The following is a 22,488-nucleotide window of genomic DNA, read 5'->3' on the forward strand; positions in this document are numbered from 1 at the left end:
TGACCATTATCTTCTGAGAGAAAGGTCAAGTCAGGCGAGTGAAGCTCAGCGGCAGGATTTAACCCACAGTCCACCGAGCATCAGTACCCCGGCTGAAAGTAATTCAAGCACATCAGAGAACTTGGAACCAAGTCACTTGCAACCTTCTTTGGAGCTGAAAGAAGAGCATCGAGGGGTAAAAGCAGAGGGGGGCACACCTGGGACGCCAGGTGTTGCCGTTGAGCCCTTCGGAGGTGTCGTGGGCCTGTCAACGAAACACCAATGAAGGAGGGTGCCCACCTGAAGACCCCAGTGAAGCTTTTACCTCTACCCCATTCAAAAAAGTGCTGATTATCTAAGGGATTGTAATATCTAGTCCTATAAGCTCAACAACAGTGTGTGTGTGTGTGTGTGTGTGTGTGTGTGTGTGTGTGTGTGTGTGTGTGTGTGTGTGTGAGACAGAAGTCAGAGGAATAACGACCTGTTATTCAATAGATTAAATTAGTTTAAGAATAAAAAAATAAATACATTTTAAGAGAATCTCAAATACATTATTTTATTTAAGTGTAGGCAATAGTTAATGTTTTATTTTTTACAGTTTTTGTATTTTTCTGACATGGTAAATGGCTGCATTTTTATATAGCGCTTTTATCCAAAGCGCTTTACAATTTGTTCCTTACATTTTACCCATTCACTCACACATTCACACAACGACGGTGGAGGCAACCATGCAAGGTGCCAACCTGCTCATCGGGAGCAGTTAGGGGTTAAGTGTCTTGCTCAAGGACACATCGACACGCTGCCCGGGAGGAGCGGGAATCGAACCGGGAACCTCCGGATTGCCAGACGACTGCTCTACCTCCCGAGCCACTGTCGCCCCTGACATGGGGGCTCAACAATAAATGACAATCAGAAATGTCAAGTTGCATGTTGTTATTCTAACCAGCTTAGTTCTGTTGCATTTCCAATTTATTTATTTAAATTATAAATTGATCAGGTATCGATAAGAGAATCGATAAAGAATCGAATCGATAAGCAGAATCGATAATGGAATCGTATCGATAAAATCCTATCAATTCCCATCCCTACTATAAAATATGGTCTAAAGTATAAATATGTTTTTATCGTTTTCTGCAGCATTCCATAGAACGTGAGTTATAGACATAAATACATATATTAGATCATCAAATGTAGTTTGATACCGATTGACGTCAGATTAAAAATTTCAATTGTACAAGGTCCTAAACTTCATGCCTCATCATCTGCTGGTGACCGGAGGGGGGGGGGGGTTTATAAGTCCGTGGCCGACGTTAAATCATTTATGTAGTATGGGTATATGTTGATCGGAGCAGTTTGTATGTATAATAATAATCAAACACGCTGAAACACACCGCAGCTTCCTCGTAGCGTTGGGCGATCAGCGTGGAGCAGAAAGTTCGCTATTATGGGATGTCGATCTAGTTGGTCCAGTTCCAGGTTGTATAATACTATATACGTCCAAATCATGTTGTTTATCGAGTTATTGGCAACGGATCGCTATCCAGTGTATCAAGCTGGAGTCCCGCGAGCGATAGCGAGTGGCCGGACGAAATATGGGTGAGCACCACTTCTGGCCGCTCACTTCCGGTTTTGGCACCTCGCCGATCGGCCACCAGATGGCGGTCTTGCACCGTTGGAGAGTTGAGAGGAGCTCTACAGCACCCGTCAAGTCTCCGTGGGTGAAATATGATTGCCATGACAGATTTTTGAAATATTGATCTCAAAGACGCTGTACGACGTCATTGGCAGATTACGCATGGCGAGGAATGACGTCTAAACACGTCATTGTCGATTAAAGGGTTAATGCAATGGTGTGCGTGTGTGTTGTGATGATCTCATTCAAGGAGCACTACACAAGCGCGCGCACACACACACACACACAGTTTGTTGTTTTTGTTCTATTAGTGATTTACACACTCAGTTTCTCATTATAAAAGATACAAACCCGAAAACAAACGCACTTAAATGTTAAATAAAAGGACCACAGTAATGAGGCAGGAGGAACATATTTCTTTGCACTATAATGGACGGTAAAATTGTTATTTAAAATTTTTTAAAACAAGTGTGCCCCTAGTGAAAAAGCTTAGCGTATAGCCCTGTCCTAGAGGCAAATCTTTCCTGTGACAAAATGGCATCCAATGTAGTAATAAAAAAAATCAACCAACGAACTAGATTCTTGTACCGGATCTCCTCTCTGCTCTGGTAAACAAGAATACCCTGAAGACTCTGGCAGGAGCACTCATTCAAGGGTACTACGACTATGCTTGCACCTCCGGGTACCAAAGCACCTCAAAGAAACTTGAAACTTGAACTTGAAACAAAGGCGCTAAAAAAGCAAAAACTTTCGTTTTTGTCAGCCAAGCACACTGATGTAGTACACTGCCAAAGCAGTAGGTGGCAGTAGGTGGCAAACATGAAGGCAATTTCAACCAATCAGAACGAATGTGCCAATACACTTCCTGGTGGAAGCTCCAGCAAAAGAAAATGTCAATAAGGCAGGCGCCTATGCCGCGCCACCATCTTGCTTTACTCAATGCAGCAATAATTTTCCAGCAAAGCCTAATAAAAGTGCAATAAACAAAACGGATACATTCACTGTGTGTTCTGCCTGTCATTTGTTGATGAAACAAAACTAACATCAACACAAGTGACCACTAAGAGCGGATAGTTTAGGCTAAAAAACAATCGGTAGCATTGTAGCATTGTTAGCTGCATGCTAACGTCAATGGAGTATGCCATTATAACAATATAGCATTGTGGCTAGAAGCTAACGTTAGCTCACGCTACTTAGCCAGCATCAAAACTGATGATATCGCGAGCTATCAGTAGTTAGATAACATTAGAGACAACGCTGTGTGTATTAAACAAAGGTGAATAGATGACTGGGCCATTTTGTTTAATGCTTCTTAAGTTGAAAGAGGAACTCTGAGCTAACAGGGTCTGAATCCTGATAGCTCACGTTAGCCAGCTGCTCATGCAATCGGTAATGCTAGCAGAATGAATGGATGTAAACTTTATTTAACATATTGCATATGGGTACAATACAATACGGCTCAATACAAACAATTGTTAAGGGAATGCAGACTGTTGTAGCTTGGACTGGGGTCCTTATAACAATAACTTGACAACACATGGTAGCTGAAGCTATTTGGGACACGGAGCTCTGTCCCAAACACACACACTGTACACAGGAAGGGCACGCAGATGGTATCTACTGCGCATGGGCGTTTTCGCAACAACTGCTCCGTGCTGACTACACGCTGATGTCGAAGCGTTTTTTTTGCGTATCTCCAAACGCAAACACAATTTTGCGTTTCAGCCGTATCCACAAAAAAACGCCAAAAAACGCATTTCTGTGTAGATAGGACATGAAACGTCGTCAAAAACGTATAAAAAAACGCCAGGAATACACTAGTCTAACCATAGCCTAAGGTTGTCATGTCAAAATACTTCCAAAGGGTCAGTGAATACCACAACCACAAGACCAGAGGGAGCTCCACAAATCATGTTAAACCCAGATTCGGCTCAAACAAGGGACTAAACACATTTCGCAATTATGCCACATCAATGTGGAACACACTACCCAAAGCTGTAAAGGAATGTGAATCACTACCCACTTTTAAAACCACTCTCAGGGAGCACCTACGGGAGACTGCAATTCGAAACTGGCCCCTGTAAATGTCCTAACCCAACCCCCTCCAATGTACAGTAAATGTCCTAAACCAGTAATACACGAGACCCTCTTCTTGGACCAAGTAAGGTTTCGTCGATAATACAATGTACAGTTACCCCCACCCCGCGTACCCACAATGTACAGCCCCCCCCCCCCCCCACCTCCAATGTACAGTTTCTTCCCCCTCAAATGTATATACTTTTTTAGACTCTTCTTGTATCAAAAACAATACTGTATATTTGTAAATCTGGTATGTCATAAATGTATAGATGTAGCAGTACTGTCTATCTGTATGTCATGTATGTCATTATATGTTATGATGAATTGAAAATGGGGGACCCTGATGTAAACAAGACGAAAGTCTCTCTGGTACTGTACTGTACCCATTCTGCAATCTGTTAATAAAGTTTTCAATCAATCAGACTGCCCAACCAAAAAACCCAGACGACTGTGTTTACTCTGCAAAATGCCAGCTGCACTTCAACATCAACCCCGCCCACATGAAGGAACCAATGTAGATCTAAGCGTTTAGTTAGTCTGCTCTGCGTTCTTCATTTAATAGGTGGACCGCATGTCTTTTGACATGACGTGCAGAGCAAGTAGCAGCTACAGTGGTTCTCTGGATGTGTCACATTATTTACACCATAATAAAAGGGTAACCAAACAGAGCAAACACCGGCATCACAAACCTCCACACAGACTACTCCCTGGAACCTGGACCATCGATGAGCCGACTAGTAACGTTAGCCAACGCGTTACGTGCAACAACAACATGCATGTTTTCCTACATCGAAGCCACAGCTACATGGCTACACTTCTAAAACAAACCATATCACAATTACATAAATTTTTATCTCAATTGATGTGTCCGTTTCGCGGAATGACGAATCTAATTTCAGCAAATAAACGGAGCCACACACACAGACGACACAGCTAACGTTAGCGGCTGCAACAGGAGCCTGTTGTTGGCAATAATACTTACTGTAGTCCAGCTCATCCATTTTCGGCGCTTTGCTTTTAGGCATAAATATTTCGGAGTCGACTGTCATTCAATACGCGAGAAATGTGGATATATGTGTAATATATCCTCAAAATTAGATGGAAATAAATAAACAACAAGCCTGCGTGTGGAAAGTGGGCCACGGACAAAGGAGGTGGCGATGCCGGAAGTGACGACGAGCTTTTGTTCTGGTGCTCTGCTGAAGCCACAGGGTCGTGGCTAGAAGCCATCCGCATTTCGTTCAAATGCATTATAATAAAATCGATTATCATACAACATATTTTTGTTTCCAGTGAGGTTAATGTTAGGGTTAGGTTAATAAATTACTTCTAAGATGAAACAGCAACGAAATGCCGATATTTTTCTAACCGTGACCCTGCTGAAGTGGAGACACATACAGCTATAATAATAATAATAACTATCATAAATACATATTGACAATTGTAGTATCTTTATCTAAACGTTATTTGGTTCCTACAGAGATAATGTGTGATATGTGAAGCATGTGCTGGGATGAGTGCAAATGCTAAAGATTTTGTCAAAACAATTGTAACACTTATTTTGAAGGCAAAGCACTGACACTGGGCTGCTTTACATGAGTGTTCTAATACTGTAAGATTCAAGATATTTGTATTTATTAAGCTCCGTCCTTCACATGTTTGCAAGGGGGGTTCTGGTTGCTTTAATTCCATGTCATCACAGATGTATCTCTCACCTTCTGACCCCAAATTCCATCAGATACACCAAGAAGTGCAGGTACTGCACTAGCTAGGTGCCGACCACTATTTTGTAACATCCAGGGAGAACAAAGGGTAGGTTGCTACAGTATGGTTCCTTAGCTCCTTTCAAAATGATTAGTGGGCGAGTCTACCAACTTACTTAGCCACATACCACAGGCCACATTAGACCACGGATGATGGCAAATGTAGATTGCATGAGGATGATTCAGAGTGAGCGAGTGTGAAAGAACCACTCTGCTACTCCATTCCTTTGATTAAGACAAATGGCCCTCATGACCCCCACCCTTGGAATGCCATGTTCCCCCCTCCACATTCCAGATAGCCTACAAGACTATTATATCACCCCCCCCCCCCTTTCCCGGTGATGTGCTTCCGGTGGCCAGACTGATTCAAGTCAAGAGTTTTATTTGTCACGGCATACAAGCATACAGTGAAATGCTTGATTGAATTTTTTTTAACAGATTGCAGAATGGGTACAATACAGTACAGCTCAATACACACAATTGTTAAGGGGATGCAGACCAGAGAAAGACTTTCGTCTTGTTTACATCAGGGTCCCCCATTTTCAATTCATCATAACATATAGATATACAGATAGACAGTACTGCTACATCTATACATTTATGACATACCAGATTTACAAATACAGTACTGTTTTTGATACAAGAAGAGTCTAAAAAAGAGAGTATATACATTTGAGGGGGAAGAAACTGTACATTGGCGGTTGGGTAGGGAAACTGTACATTGGAGGTGGTTGGGTGGGTGGGGGGTTGGGTTGGGTAGGCGGGGTGGGGGGAACTGTACATTGGAGGGGGTTGGGTTTGGACATTTACAGGGGCCAGTTTCGGATTGCAGTCTCCCGTAGGTGCTCTTTTAGAGAGGTTTTGAAGGTGGGTAGTGATTCACATTCCTTTACAGCTGTGGGTAGGGCGTTCCACATTGTTGTTTACAATTTGTTCCTCATATTTGACACATTCACTCACACAACTTGTGTTTTATTCGTCTGACTTACATTTATATTGATCATGAAGATCTGTCCACGTACATGATTGGTCGATCCGGTCGACAAGGGCAAGCTATTCCCGTCTCTCACTCTCCTTTGTTTTTGGTGAGATGTGTTAAAATGCCAAGAGAAGGAAGGAAAGATATGATGGTCTAATGGGCAATAATAGTAAGATGTCATGGAAGTTCTTTATATTGCAACGGATTGACCCAGGAGACAACAGGGTAACCAATGTGTACTGGTGAAACAGCAGACAATGACAGATTGATCAGTGTGTACAAGTGAAACAGGAGACAATGACAGGTTGATCAGTGTACTAGTGAAACAGGAGACAATGACAGGTTGATCAGTGTACTAGTGAAACAGGAGACAATGACAGGTTGATCAGTGTACTAGTGAAACAGGAGACAATGACAGGTTGATCAGTGTGTATTGGTGAAACATGAGACAATGACAGGTTGATCAGTGTACTAGTGAAACAGGAGACAATGACAGGTTGATCAGTGTACTGGTGAAACAGCAGACAATGACAGATTGATCAGTGTACTAGTGAAACAGGAGACAATGACAGGTTGATCAGTGTGTATTGGTGAAACATGAGACAATGATGTTAAAGGGTCACTTCACAAACAAGAAAAAAAAATGCTAATTTATTTTGCACATAAAATCACATTCAAAACTATTTTTTTTATCTACTTTTTCTCCCCATTTTTCTATTTTTTCTCCCATTCCAATTTCGTATTATCCAATTCTACCCTTCCCTGTCTCGAACGTTGTTAGACCATGCCTCCCACTGGTCGGCTGCAATGTGGACCAAGCCTTGCATCAGGAGGAGGCAGCAGTCACATCTTTTCACCTGCACAGCGCGATCTCAGTGGCGAGGAGTAACACGTGGGAGGCTCACGCTGCCCCCGTTGCTTCCTGATTCTGCTGTACAGGCGCACCAACCGACCTGTAGGAGTCGCTGTCCACAACGTCCGATCCCCACCCACCGGCTTTCCCACCCCCTAATACTGCCAATTGTATTAGTATGAACGACCAGCCAAGCCGGAAGCAACGCAGAGAGCTGGGCTCGAACCCAGCATCTACTGCGTTAGTGGTGAGCGCCTTGCCCACTGCGCCACTTAGCCGCCCTACATTCAAAACTCTTGAAGTTTTGCACTTTCATTTAATTTGACAAGTTGAGAGTAAATTAGTTTGAATATGGCCACCAGTGATGTCATCGGAGACATTGAATCCTTGTGTTGTGTTAATTACAGCTCAATGAAATGATAAGTATGTTCCTATAACTTAAAACAAGGCATTGTAACCAGTGTGTACAGGTCAAACAGCAGACAAACAGGTCAGTGTACACACATCCAGGCCCATGTTAAACAATGGTATTACATATCTAAAGAATGTTGTTGATAAAGAGCTATTTTCCGTTTTTGAAATCATAAAGGAAAAGGAAATGTCACACTCGGATATACAGAAGGAAACATGTTGGTGTTTTCATTCAAAAACAAAGACGAAAGCAGAGTAGAGACTTTGCTCAAACTTTCAGAGTTAAATTTATTCAAAACCATATATAACTATGAACTGTACATTATATATGTATATTATATATTTTTTCATTTTAGTAATTACAATTTCATTACAGGCAGTCAACTATAGACAACACATCTTACTGGCATTATCAATTAAAGGGGTTACACCCCAACATTGTCATATCAAATTGCTCTAAAACATTGTGGTCCAAACGGTGGCCATAGACAACCAAAAGGTCCAGCAGCAGGTTCCCATTGTCATGACTAATCTCTTAAAATTTAGAGTAAACAGTTTTTGTAATAATTCAATTCAAAATGTATAAAGAAACTTGCATTTTCTAAATATACTGACCCAGATTCGTAATTCTCTGTTTAAATAACCCATCTCAAAGCTCCGCCCAATCTTCTTGATCCTCCAAAAGAAACAGTTGTGATTGGAGGATCTAGAAAAGAGGGCAGAGCCTGAGCGCACAGCAACATAGTGTTCAGGTACTAGTCTGGCGAACAAGGCATTTTGTACTGGCTTCTAATGGCCAGTTTAGGATCAATAGCCAAAATCTGATGGCAAAGAACACAGGGGCATCGATTGGTCCAGACATGATCGATATGTTAGCCCACGAGGGGCACTCTGTAAAATAGGTCTAGGCGTTCTAGGCGTTCCAAACATTGTGTTACCGATTGATACATGCTCATAAGAAATAATTCCCTACTTATCCTTTGTTTTGACCATAGGTAGTAATTCTATGATCCTGAATTCAATCATTCAACGTGTCAAAGTTCACACCATTTCTCCTTGTGGGGTCGTCGTGTTTTTCGCTTGAGAGCATGTCATTATTTGGAACCAGTCTTTAAAGCTCCAATCCATGATTTCTTTTGGGGGGGGGGGGGGGGGGGGGGTCAATATCAATGTGGAGTATATTCACACACATTCTTGAGGAGTTTGATCAGTAGATGGAACTTTCTTAACCCGTTGTGAATCTGAATACAGGTCTGTGTTGCTCCTGTGTTTATAAACATTAACGATGTAAAAAAAATCATCTGCATGGCCTTTTGTTTTACTGGTGGTGGGGCCCCCATTTGATTATGTTTGGATCACTGATTGGGCCTTTTTAAGATTTCAAAGAGATCATGGGTCATGTTTTAAGTTGAAGGTCCAATCTGGACTGAAATATAGATCAGCCCACTTCTGGTTCTGTTGATGTTAAGTTTACTGGTTTGAAATCTTCACTCTCAAATAGATTGATTGAGTTCTTGCTACAAGGTTTAACAGTATGTGACTAAAAATAGTTTTATGAACTAAAACTGAGTGTAGAATAAGAATACATATTAAGCTGCAAATGCTTGCGTTTCTATTCATTTGTAAACATTGCTTGAACCATCAGCGATGGTGGGATCTTAAAAGTCCTACCACTTAAAATAAATCTACAGTTTCTATCCATAATGGCAGGCATTCATGAAACCTGCAGTGATGTAATTTAGGTTTCTACAAGAGTCTGTGCCTTGTCCAGACGAAAACGATTTTGATATTTTTCGTTTTCATTTAAAAAAAGGTTTCCGTAAAAACGAAAACGTCTCAAGAATTAAGTGTGTGCCACAAATTTACAAAATAAATGTATTTCCTGTTTTAGACGTCGCTCTTTTATTTAGAAAATCCCGTCCGGAAGTGTTATCGTTGTCCGTTATCGTCCGGTTCTGTGATTTTGAGCTAACATAACATTAGTTTCCAAAGGAGTGGAGAGAGAGAGAGACTGCGGCTCAAACTACCTGTGTTGTATTAAAGTAATTGATTGATGTTTAACTTGTCCCTGTATCCAGTCATTTCGACTAGCAAACGTTGTCTGTATTTAACGTTACCTCAAGATACCACTGTCTATTGTATTTAGTTGGTTAGCTATTCAATGTTGATAGCATTTTGAATCAACGCTAGCTGGCTGGCTACAGCTCAACACCAGCCATGGGAATACTATTTCCTAAATTATGGAGGCTTTTTAATCATCAAGGTAAGAGAGGATTTGTCATGATCAACTGAAGGCATATGCTATGGAACAATATGTGCTTGGCTACTACTTGGGTTTTCAGAAAAAGGCCAGCTATGTGATGCTAATCTCTAGCTAGTATCGTGTATTGCATCCTCCCCTCTCTCCAGTGTGTGTGTTTGTGTCTGTCTCAGAACAGGAGATGTACTCAGCCGTTTTTCAGTCTAGTATTAGTATTGGTGTTGCAGCACGCTGCCACTCAACTTATGCACTCTGTACGATGCCATTGTTGTTGTGATGTGGGAGTTTGCACACACGGGGTAAGGGAGAGGTGAGCTATCGCGTCAACGGTTCAGGAAAAGACTCGTATCGCTTGTAAAGATGGCGACGCAAGGGGAGAGTCTTCAGAATTGCGCACTCTGAAAGCCGGTTTCAGAAAATAGCGTCTTCAGGCTGCCAGAACGCAGTTCCGTGTGGATAAAAGGTGCATATGATCAAATACTTTGACCGACACGACCGAAATCGGTTTCGTCTGGACATGGCCGTAGGCCCGTCAACAACATGAAAGTGTTGTTCTTCTGTGGTCAGAGGCAGCCGGCTGTAATGTGGATGCCTTCTAGCCATTACTATCCTAACCAACTAACGTTAGCACAGCGTAGCTAGCTAGATGTAGCCGTTCTTACACCAGTATTTTCTTCATTGGCGGCTTTTAGCCGCTCAATACGAGAGTCATACGAGTAGTCAACGTTCACCAGGGCAGTGGTATGGTTTTGCCAAAGACAGGAAGGTAGTGGCTAGAAGGAATCCGCATTACAGCAGGCTACCTGTGATAACAGGAGAGGAATGCTGTGCTCGTTGCATCGCAGACTCCTTGAAAAGCCCAGAGGGCGTCTTGGCAGCTTCATCAATGCCCACCATTGATAAACTCAGAACATCCTGGATTGGGGCTTTGTTGTGGTATTTTTTTATCTTGTCCAATAATAGCTATTTAGCTATCTATTTTCTGCAACTGGCTCTGGTTTGTTATTGTTGTTTAGGTCCATCTAAAATCTACAACTCAAGTCCGATGTTCTGATTTTCCGTTCCGTTCCAAATCCACTAAAATACTTCGTAAGACTGGCTTAATTTACAACAATAGAGGTATATATATTAAAATAAATCTTCCGATTACACTTTTCAAGGCAGATTCTCACAAGGAAGTGACCATTTCTGGAAAAGAAAATGGTGTTACTAGTGTTGAGGGGTAATAGTGTGGATTTCTTCAAAACTCACCATCAAAAACCACTGACAAAGAAGCTTGCTTTGTTCAAGCAATTTTGTGTCCAACATTTTGTAAAATTAATAGTCTGATATCATTGACATTAACATCATCATGCATCCATTTGCTAAGAAAAACAGGCAGATTATGCAAAGAAAAACATCCTTAATGGACACTGCTCAACAGTTCCACTGATCTTACTACTGCAATACCCGTGAAAAAAATCTTTCAGTGTTGTTCTAAAATGACTGGCATTTTCAATGAGAAAAAGTCTTTAGGGTTTACTTATACCCCCCACCCCCCCATCTTCTGTCTACTGATGCATACTCGAGAATAGAATGGTGTGAGAGGGTTCTACGGTATCTCTATGGTATTTCTGTATGGCGGACGGACACTCGAGATACGTGGCTGGAGATTTGCTGAGTAAGGAGATTTAGACGCCTTATGCAAGTAAGAAAAAAGGGCAAAAGTCCAGTGGCGGATAAGGCGTTCATACCAAGGACGGAGGTTCTGTTAAACGGACGGACTGGGGGATGGGGCACGTGTGTATGGGGGGGGGGGGGGGGGGCCCTATAAACTTTGTTCTTTTGAACATTCTTGTCCAACAGCTTTAGTCTTGGATTTGATTCTGTTCCTTCTCTCTCGTTATAAGGCAGAATTTCAGGTAGTGCTTCTCTTGCATGCATGCATACTACAATGTATACATCCAACACATGCACCGTCTGTAAAAAATAAACAAAAAGGAACAAAACAAACATTCGGTTGTTTCCCCTCGTGTTATCCCAGGCTGTGCCGTCTTCACGCTTCTCAGGGTAAACGGAGCGTAATCCAACAGCTGTGCAACGAGGCGCGCATTTTCAATTCGCTATATTAATCCTTACAGTCATGCGGCGCCCGACGCGTGGCTCCGTGCGTGATCCCTTTTTTACTAAACCCCAGAGAAGCAGTTACTGCAATCCAGGCTATTTCTCAGAGGTTGTTCCCCCCCCCCCCCCTCTTTCCCTCTGAATTATATAGATGGCGACAGAGATTACGTAATTCAGGAGAGTGCAGCTGTATCTGCTCGTCATCGCCTCAACAAATCCCATGTCAGAATCTGGTAATCTTCACCCCAGAGTCGCCAACGATGAGCCGGGCCATGGAGGGGTGGACCTGTAGGGGATTATTGAACAGAAAACTAAATTAATACCACTGATGGGTTTACAATTGACGTCAAACCACAGGCATTAACACTTTGTACAGAAAACATACATCAGCTATATGTACCCAATATCTATTTTTTTTTTTTTGTAAAGAGATTTAGACAAAGTATAAACTAAAGACGCAGCCTTGATCTGCTGACAGGGAGGCGGAGGCAGCACCATGTAACAGTGACCTACACTACAGCCTTCTGGTTATATAACCCCGACAAACTAGTTAGGCTCTTCAACACAACAGCCTGATGTGTTTGAATCCTTCGGAGCATGTCTAACATTTCTTCCCCCCCCCCCCCCCCCCCCCACACAGAGACAGATATCACACACCACGGTTATTTAACAGCCTGACACGAGCCAAGATCTGCATGGATTGGAAGATATACATTTTTGCTTGGCTTCACAGATCAGTTATCCGTGACTTAATTAAATGGCAAACAGACATCAGTACCATGAGAATATGTACTTTTAGAATGAGTGGTCCTCGCGGGAATCAAACCCCTAACCTTAGCTATGTTGGTGCCGAGATACAAACTAGGAGGACCACACACGGTAGGATAGTTCTGCAGGACTAGTACAGCGAGTGCCAAACAACATCTGTCCCGTGGCTCACCTGTGCCTGTAGAGGCCCGTAGGGCACCAGTTCACCGTCCACCGTCAGTGTTCCCCGTGTGGACAGAGGCTGCAGTCTGAAGGCCCTGCATGAAACATGGCTCACGTACGGAGAGCTAAGGGAATGATGGGTGCCCCTCTCCATGGCGAAGAACAGCCTGAGCAGGGTGGCCCTGGAGATGCCCGCCCGGACAAAGGTCAGGTGGATGAGGCCGTCGTCAAACCGGGCCTGGGGGGCAGCGTGAAGGTCAGCGCCCAGGTGGGTCTGGTAGAGGGCTAGGACCAAGACAAAGTCCCCCTCAATGGTGACCCAGTCACGGGTGGGGAGGGGCTGGTCCAGTGGGGGCAGCAGGTCATCGCTGGGGGACTGGAAAGGCAGCGAGACAAAAGGACGGGTCTTGGCTCCGGCTGGATCGGCAATGTCAAAGTTGAAGGACGGCGGCGTGCGGAAAGAGGGCGAGGGAGAGGCGGAGTTGGGGGTGTTGGGCCGCGGGACGAGGTAGGACGAGGAGTGGGGGGAGGAACACGAAGGGGAGGACGGAGGTGTGGGCGAAAGAGAGAGAGAGAGGGAGGGGAGTTTGGGAGGGAGAGAGTTGGAATGGGAGTGCTGGAGGAGGGAGAGGGGTCTGGGGCGGGAGGCATTCTGGTTTTGGTCCAGGGACTTGGGCTTGTAGGAGAAGGGAGAGTGGCGGAAAGGAGAGGAGATGGTGAGGGCTCGTTCGCGGGCAATGTCCATTTGGTAGGGCTCCCTCTGGAAGTAGGTCCCGTTCAGATCCATGTCCTCCACCCCGTAGGACTCTGTGGACACCGGGTCAGCCTCTCGGTTCAGGGTCTGGTTCAAGAGGTCGTTTGCTATCTGGCTCGAGGGGGCAGAGTTCTTCCTCAGTGCCGGTCTAGCTTCTTGAAGGTTTTCTGGGTAGGTGCAACAATCATCTGGCTCCTCATCAGCCTCTCTGCCCACGTCTACCCCCTGGCTCTCGCCCCCCTGCTCTCTGGCCTGCACCACCCTCTCTACAGAACCACAGCTGCTCTCTCCATCTTTCCCCCTCTCTTCCTCCTCCATCTCACTGGAGTCTTGCTCCACTCTTCCCTCATCTTCCCTTTCCTCCTTGGTCCCCGCTAGCCTCTCATTCGACTCGGAACTCGTGCCCGACCTCTCCTCCTCTCCTTCCATCTCGACCTCCCCCTCAAGCTCCATCTCCCTCTCCCTGTCCTCCGCTAGACTGCTGGCCCTCACTACCCCGGTGCCTCCTCCCCGGGCCCTCTCCCTTCTCCTCTCCCTCTCCTTCTGCCTCTCCAGCTCTCGTTCCCTCTCCCGGTCGCTTTTACGTAGGCTCCTCTGCTCGCTGATGCCCATGTCGGAGCTGGTGCGGTGGATGGGGGTTCGGCAGAAGGCGTCGAGGCCCTCCGTGATGCTGCGGGAGAGCGGCCTCCTGGGCGGGGGGGGGGAGGAGTCCGGCGAGGTGACGGTGGGAGCCGAGGGGGGCAGGTAGGACAGGCGACCTTTGTAGGAGCGGAGGGAGGCTATGCGCACCAGGGTTCCCAGGGTGAAGCGCGCAGAGCCCAGGCCACGATATCTGGAACAGGAGAAGTTCAGTGGACAGCAGGTCAGTCACCATCTCTGATCATGAGGATAACAATGAAATGGCTTCGTCATCAGCATTACATGTGACCCGTGCAATAAGGTGCGTTTATGCTATAGGCTGGAACAGAAGTCTGCAATGCATTCTAATTGTGGTTCTGGTGCAGGCTGTAGCACTACATTTGTAAATTTCCCATTTCTCTCTAGCAGTAGTGGTCTTGATGCGGTGGCCCACCGCTGTTGAATGAATGAGGATGAAGTACTGATGTTCCTACGAGTAACAAGTGGACAGTGGGTACTGCCTCTCATGCACCAAGTAACAAGTGGACAGCGGGTACTGCCTCTACACCAAGTAACAAGTGGACAGCGGGTACTGCCTCTACACCAAGTAACAAGTGGACAGCGGGTACTGCCTCTACACCAAGTAACAAGTGGACAGCGGGTACTGCCTCTACACCAAGTAACAAGTGGACAGTGGGTACTGCCTCTACACCAAGTAACAAGTGGACAGCGGGTACTGCCTCTAATGCACCAAGTAACAAGTGGACAGCGGGTACTGCCTCTAATGCACCAAGTAACAAGTGGACAGTGGGTACTGCCTCTACACCAAGTAACAAGTGGACAGCGGGTACTGCCTCTAATGCACCAAGTAACAAGTGGACAGCGGGTACTGCCTCTACACCAAGTAACAAGTGGACAGCGGGTACTGCCTCTAATGCACCAAGTAACAAGTGGACAGCGGGTACTGCCTCTACACCAAGTAACAAGTGGACAGTGGGTACTGCCTCTACACCAAGTAACAAGTGGACAGCGGGTACTGCCTCTACACCAAGTAACAAGTGGACAGCGGGTACTGCCTCTCATGCACCAAGTAACAAGTGGACAGTGGGTACTGCCTCTACACCAAGTAACAAGTGGACAGCGGGTACTGCCTCTACACCAAGTAACAAGTGGACAGCGGGTACTGCCTCTACACCAAGTAACAAGTGGACAGTGGGTACTGCCTCTACACCAAGTAACAAGTGGACAGCGGGTACTGCCTCTACACCAAGTAACAAGTGGACAGTGGGTACTGCCTCTACACCAAGTAACAAGTGGACAGTGGGTACTGCCTCTACACAAAGTAACAAGTGGACAGCAGGTACTGCCTCTACACCAAGTAACAAGTGGACAGCGGGTACTGCCTCTCATGCACCAAGTAACAAGTGGACAGTGGGTACTGCCTCTACACCAAGTAACAAGTGGACAGCGGGTACTGCCTCTACACAAAGTAACAAGTGGACAGCAGGTACTGCCTCTACACCAAGTAACAAGTGGACAGCGGGTACTGCCTCTACACCAAGTAACAAGTGGACAGCGGGTACTGCCTCTACACCAAGTAACAAGTGGACAGCGGGTACTGCCTCTACACCAAGTAACAAGTGGACAGCGGGTACTGCCTCTACACCAAGTAACAAGTGGACAGTGGGTACTGCCTCTCATGCACCAAGTAACAAGTGGACAGCGGGTACTGCCTCTACACCAAGTAACAAGTGGACAGTGGGTACTGCCTCTACACCAAGTAACAAGTGGACAGCGGGTACTGCCTCTCATGCACCAAGTAACAAGTGGACAGTGGGTACTGCCTCTAATGCACCAAGTAACAAGTGGACAGTGGGTACTGCCTCTCATGCACCAAGTAACAAGTGGACAGCGGGTACTGCCTCTACACCAAGTAACAAGTGGACAGTGGGTACTGCCTCTACACCAAGTAACAAGTGGACAGTGGGTACTGCCTCTACACCAAGTAACAAGTGGACAGCGGGTACTGCCTCTACACCAAGTAACAAGTGGACAGCGGGTACTGCCTCTAATGCACCAAGTAACAAGTGGACAGCGGGTACTGCCTCTACACCAAGTAACAAGTGGACAGCGGGTACTGCCTCTCATGCACCAAGTAACAAGTGGACAGCGGGTACTGCCTCTACACCAAGTAACAAGTGGACAGCGGGTACTGCCTCTCATGCACCAAGTAACAAGTGGACAGCGGGTACTGCCTCTACACCAAGTAACAAGTGGACAGCGGGTACTGCCTCTACACCAAGTAACAAGTGGACAGCGGGTACTGCCTCTACACCAAGTAACAAGTGGACAGTGGGTACTGCCTCTAATGCACCAAGTAACAAGTGGACAGCGGGTACTGCCTCTACACCAAGTAACAAGTGGACAGCGGGTACTGCCTCTACACCAAGTAACAAGTGGACAGTGGGTACTGCCTCTACACCAAGTAACAAGTGGACAGCGGGTACTGCCTCTACACCAAGTAACAAGTGGACAGCGGGTACTGCCTCTACACCAAGTAACAAGTGGACAGTGGGTACTGCCTCTACACCAAGTAACAAGTGGACAGCGGGTACTGCCTCTCATGCACCAAGTAACAAGTGGACAGTGGGTACTGCCTCTACACCAAGTAACAAGTGGACAGCGGGTACTGCCTCTAATGCACCAAGTAACAAGTGGACAGCGGGTACTGCCTCTACACCAAGTAACAAGTGGACAGCGGGTACTGCCTCTACACCAAGTGGACAGTGGGTACTGCCTCTACACCAAGTAACAAGTGGACAGCGGGTACTGCCTCTCATGCACCAAGTAACAAGTGGACAGTGGGTACTGCCTCTACACCAAGTAACAAGTGGACAGCGGGTACTGCCTCTCATGCACCAAGTAACAAGTGGACAGCGGGTACTGCCTCTCATGCACCAAGTAACAAGTGGACAGTGGGTACTGCCTCTACACCAAGTAACAAGTGGACAGCGGGTACTGCCTCTACACCAAGTAACAAGTGGACAGCGGGTACTGCCTCTACACCAAGTAACAAGTGGACAGCGGGTACTGCCTCTACACCAAGTAACAAGTGGACAGCGGGTACTGCCTCTACACCAAGTAACAAGTGGACAGCGGGTACTGCCTCTACACCAAGTAACAAGTGGACAGCGGGTACTGCCTCTCATGCACCAAGTAACAAGTGGACAGCGGGTACTGCCTCTACACCAAGTAACAAGTGGACAGCGGGTACTGCCTCTCATGCACCAAGTAACAAGTGGACAGCGGGTACTGCCTCTACACCAAGTAACAAGTGGACAGCGGGTACTGCCTCTCATGCACCAAGTAACAAGTGGACAGCGGGTACTGCCTCTACACCAAGTAACAAGTGGACAGCGGGTACTGCCTCTACACCAAGTAACAAGTGGACAGCGGGTACTGCCTCTCATGCACCTACCTCTCACTCTCGATGTCTACATCAGACACAAACCCCCAGGCAACGGAGAGGAAGGAGAACAGTCTTCTGGGACCAGAGGTACGGCCATTGTGGGAGGGGGCGGGGCTTGTTGTCACGGAGACCAGGTCCATGGGACGGACCCCGCCTCGACAGAGCAGAAAGCTGCAGTTCAGGAGGAGGGGCTCTCGAAGGCACATATCATAGCTGAGAGAGAAGTGGGGAAAAAACACGGATGGGAAGAGTGAGCACTTATGATGGATACTGACCCTCAGCTTAGAAGGAATCTCAAGCCCCACCCTCTCACCCTCAGACAACAGTTGTGATTGGTCGGTCAAGAAAAGAGGGCAGGGTTTGAGATAGGTCGACCGGCTGTTCTCACACCTAAAAGGTTCCAGATTTATTCTATAATGAGGCGATTGATCCCCATCACTCTTTCTACTAAGTGGCAGTCAAATGTTAAATTTCCGTTATTTCAACCACCGTTCAATCTCTAACGAGGAAGAAGCAATGTTGTATTCTGGGTAGAAAACAAGTGAACTTGGCACGCTAGTCGTGAGGCCACATTGGGTCTACTGTGTAGATGGAAACTACTCTCTAGATATTTAATGTCTTTGGAAAAAAAAACATCTCCTGTTGACAGGGAAATTTACCAACACACACACACACACACATATAACCTCTCCCCATTATAGACACAACACACATAGCCTACAACTTATGTACAGAGCCTTCTACGTCATTCTCTTATAGTCTGTCAATCTACCATCATGTATAAATAACTTTGTTAGCTCGCCATTCTTTAGAGATCTAGGCTAGGGCTCCATTGCTGTAAGATAGGTCTCTCCATGTTGTAACATGTCATTCTGTCAGTCAATTATATCCTTAATCAAAGACCGCCTCAGTCAATAATCTGGTTAAATGATTCCGCATCACCTGTCAATAAAGATAAAGAGAAGGCTACACACAACTGGTCAAGACAGAGTCATCCATTTAGAGATATATAGATATCTAGGTCATGACAGAGAACACCATTTTCCTTTTTGTTGGGAGGAAGAAAAAATTACTTGTCCACCCTTTGTTAGATTTTTTTTTGCCTTTCTATTTCTTTTCCCATCCCCCAATTTGGTCATTATGCCAATTCCCTTCTGGTCGTTGCGCTGCCCTACTGTCGGTCTGGGGACTGTGTAGACTACCATATGCCTCCCCAGACAGCAAAGAGTTTCACAGGGAGAGCATAATGCGTGTGGAGATTCACGCCATCTCCTCCAGACCCCCTCTCTGCTGAACAGGCAGGCAGACTGACCAGTAGGAGTCGCTATTGCAATGACCAGGACTAATAACTCACCGGCTTCCCAGTGGATTCCCAGCAAACACTACCATTGTGTTCGGAGGTACCGCTGACAACAGAAATCGAACCCCAAGTCTCTACAGTGTCTCTTATATCATGCTCAGGTTGGGTTCCTTTCCACCCTGTTCCCACTATGATCAATACTATCTAAAAGATTCCCATTTCAGTTGAATAAACCCAATACTAGTGTCACAATACCAAAATTTGGCTTTGATACCGATACCAGCCTAAGTATCGTGATACCGGTTTTAAATCAATACCACGGCAAAAACCTAAAACATCAGGAAAAGTAACGGAATATAATATTAAATGACAGAACATGGAACATTTATAAAATAATTGTTATATTTTAACACTGTAGAAACTTATGGGGAACTGTTTTACAATTTCTTTCACTATTTATTTGGGCAATTGTACACATCTGTAAAAAAAAATTCATTGTTTTGTATTTCTAATCAAGTACTCTAAATCAGCATTTTTCCACTTCAAGATTTCAAGCTGTTTTGGGCTGGGCTCCGCCCATACTCACAAAGCGCTTTGAGTGACAGTCACCCACAGTCTGCACTGGCAGACAGAGAGAGACATAGAGAGGGAGACTAATTAATTTCGCTGCGGGGAGGGGGGCATAATCCCACGGGAGAATGCATTGGTAATTTGTTTCAAATGACAATATATATACCCCTGTGAATATTATTGCACGGATCGGAAGTGGGAGTGTGCGTGTGCTATGTTAGTGCTTGTGCCAGCACAGGTGATAAGATTATCCTCACTATTGGAAAACGAAACTTAACTCCACTGTGAGCGGCTCCAGGATTAGTTGAACTGTTTTGGAACCAGCTTGGTTGACATTAGTAGCCAACGTTAGTTTAGGTCATCGAACTGTCAGCTTGATATAATCTTTAGTATAATTTTCGTGCTCCTAAATATCACAAATGCAAGTGAAGCACTCACACCATCGAGTCCTGGCTTTAAGCAGAATCACAAACAGACAATATGGAAAACTGCTTTGGCGAGTGTTCAGCTGATAGTTGACATGCCCACTATGCAAAGTCTGCACTCTCACACACGAACTGCTCCAGTCATGCATCATGCATCCACTCAACTCATCGAAAAATATGGCATCGGGCTATTATTCCAAAAGGATTAATACTAATAATACTGGAACGTTTTTAACGGCCGGGTATAGAGACACCTAGTATCGGTGTATCGTGCGACCCTAGCCAATACTATCTAAACACTTCCCATTTCAGTTGAATAAAACAACACAATACTATCTAAAAGCTTCCCATTTCAGAGAGCGGTAGGACATAAAAGGGCATAGAAAAGGAGAGCCCTGTTACACAATTAGGTCCAATGATTCAGCAGAAAAGCTGGTGCAGAGATACGATGGGGATAAGAACTAATTTCGGGAAATGAAAGCGCTCAAGTCCTAAGGTTACGCCAGATTAGAACCTCATGTCGTCACAGAACTTAATGAGTGTTTATCTAGACCCACATTGAGAAACGTATCACGAGCCGAGATCAAGAGATGACTCAGCTCAGAGACGCACACCCTGGTAAGATAAACTATGACCTTTTCAGAGGAGAAAGAGGAAAAAGACTTACCCTGCGTGGTGGTTGATAGAGCCAGCGAGGGCATTGCCAGAGCCGCAGGGTAAAATGCCCACAGGCGTTTTTATTGCTTGTTCCCAGTCAGAGCGCTCCATCAGGCCATTTATGACCTGAAAGCCATAAAAGACATTCAGACAGATGCATTAATCAATACACATTAAGCCATTCATACTAGACTGATCAAATCTCTTTGGCTCAGATACCGATTTCTATATTTGGAAGTTTACTGGTATGGTGATGAACCTAGGGTTGTAAAGTTTCGGGAATATTCAAAGGTGGAAACTTTCCATGGGAATTAACGGGAATATTGGAATTAACAGGGATAAAATGGAAATATAGGAGTTATTTGCACAGGATGTATTTACTATTTACCATGTCATATACTGATAGAAACATAAACCTTTTATTGTATCATAAGCAGAAATAATTGCAAACCCATCTAATATAAATATGAAAAATTATAAAAATAATATATATATTTAATTCAATTAATTCTAAAGAGCAACCAATTTGTTAGCATGACCAGGAGATCATTTTCTGTAGGTTCCTTCGCTGTAATTCTATGGATTATAACCATAATGTTCACATTATATATATATATATATATATATATATATATATATATACACACAGTATATATAAATAACATTAATTAATAAATAAAAAAAGCTAAGCTACGCTCAGGAAAAGGATCGGAGGTTAATGTAATAAGTGAGCCGATTAGTAAACGGGCTAAAACTATGTTTAAATATCCTTAAAATGTTGGATATATCTGCAGATACTTTCTTTTCAAATGATGTTGAGAAATACAGTCAAACTATTAAAAACAACTGCAGACTGGTGAAATATTAGGATACTAAAGTATTGAGTTTTAAGATACATTGCAAGACTATGGCGTGTCGGGGGCACAGAGGCGTGTCGGGGGCACAGAGGCGTGTCGGGGGCACAGAGGCGTGTCGGGGGCACAGAGGCGTGTCGGGGGCACAGAGGCGTGTCGGGGGCACAGAGGCGTGTCGGGGGCACAGAGGCTAAAAGACTATGGCGTGTCGGGGGCACAGAGGCGTGTCGGGGGCACAGAGGCGTGTCGGGGGCACAGAGGCGTGTCGGGGGCACAGAGGCGTGTCGGGGGCACAGAGGCGTGTCGGGGGCACAGAGGCTAAAAGACTATGGCGTGTCGGGGGCACAGAGGCGTGTCGGGGGCACAGAGGCTAAAAGACTATGGCGTGTCGGGGGCACAGAGGCGTGTCGGGGGCACAGAGGCGTGTCGGGGGCACAGAGGCGTGTCGGGGGCACAGAGGCGTGTCGGGGGCACAGAGGCTAAAAGACTATGGCGTGTCGGGGGCACAGAGGCTAAAAGACTATGGCGTGTCGGGGGCACAGAGGCTAAAAGACTATGGCGTGTCGGGGGCACAGAGGCGTGTCGGGGGCACAGAGGCGTGTCGGGGGCACAGAGGCGTGTCGGGGGCACAGAGGCGTGTCGGGGGCACAGAGGCTAAAAGACTATGGCGTGTCGGGGGCACAGAGGCTAAAAGACTATGGCGTGTCGGGGGCACAGAGGCTAAAAGACTATGGCGTGTCGGGGGCACAGAGGCGTGTCGGGGGCACAGAGGCGTGTCGGGGGCACAGAGGCGTGTCGGGGGCACAGAGGCGTGTCGGGGGCACAGAGGCTAAAAGACTATGGCGTGTCGG

At 45.6% G+C, this 22,488-nt stretch overlaps 2 protein-coding genes across 3 annotated transcripts in view; both read right to left on the reverse strand.

Annotated features, from left to right (window-relative positions):
- Positions 1–4,824, reverse strand: part of cyth2 (cytohesin 2) — a 63,045-nt gene extending 58,221 nt beyond the window's left edge. The window contains exon 1 of the mRNA XM_084336923.1: positions 4,674–4,824. Within this exon, the coding sequence (XP_084193049.1) occupies positions 4,674–4,740 (67 nt within the window). The 5' untranslated portion in view covers positions 4,741–4,824. The remainder of the gene's footprint in view (positions 1–4,673) is intronic.
- Positions 4,825–7,455: 2,631 nt separating this feature from the next.
- sphk2 (sphingosine kinase 2) overlaps positions 7,456–22,488 on the reverse strand; it is a 45,455-nt gene continuing 30,422 nt past the window's right edge. For both annotated transcript variants that reach the window (XM_084336890.1, XM_084336891.1), the window contains exons 5-8: positions 20,794–20,909; positions 17,841–18,044; positions 13,001–14,576; positions 7,456–12,346 (exon numbers count right to left, since the gene is read on the reverse strand). In XM_084336890.1, coding sequence (XP_084193016.1) covers positions 12,284–12,346; positions 13,001–14,576; positions 17,841–18,044; positions 20,794–20,909 — 1,959 coding nt within the window. In that variant the 3' untranslated portion in view covers positions 7,456–12,283. The remainder of the gene's footprint in view (positions 12,347–13,000; positions 14,577–17,840; positions 18,045–20,793; positions 20,910–22,488) is intronic.

Source organism: Notolepis coatsorum (assembly GCF_963971535.1).
Source record: "Notolepis coatsorum genome assembly, chromosome: 19".
Classification (NCBI taxonomy): domain Eukaryota; kingdom Metazoa; phylum Chordata; class Actinopteri; order Aulopiformes; family Paralepididae; genus Notolepis; species Notolepis coatsorum.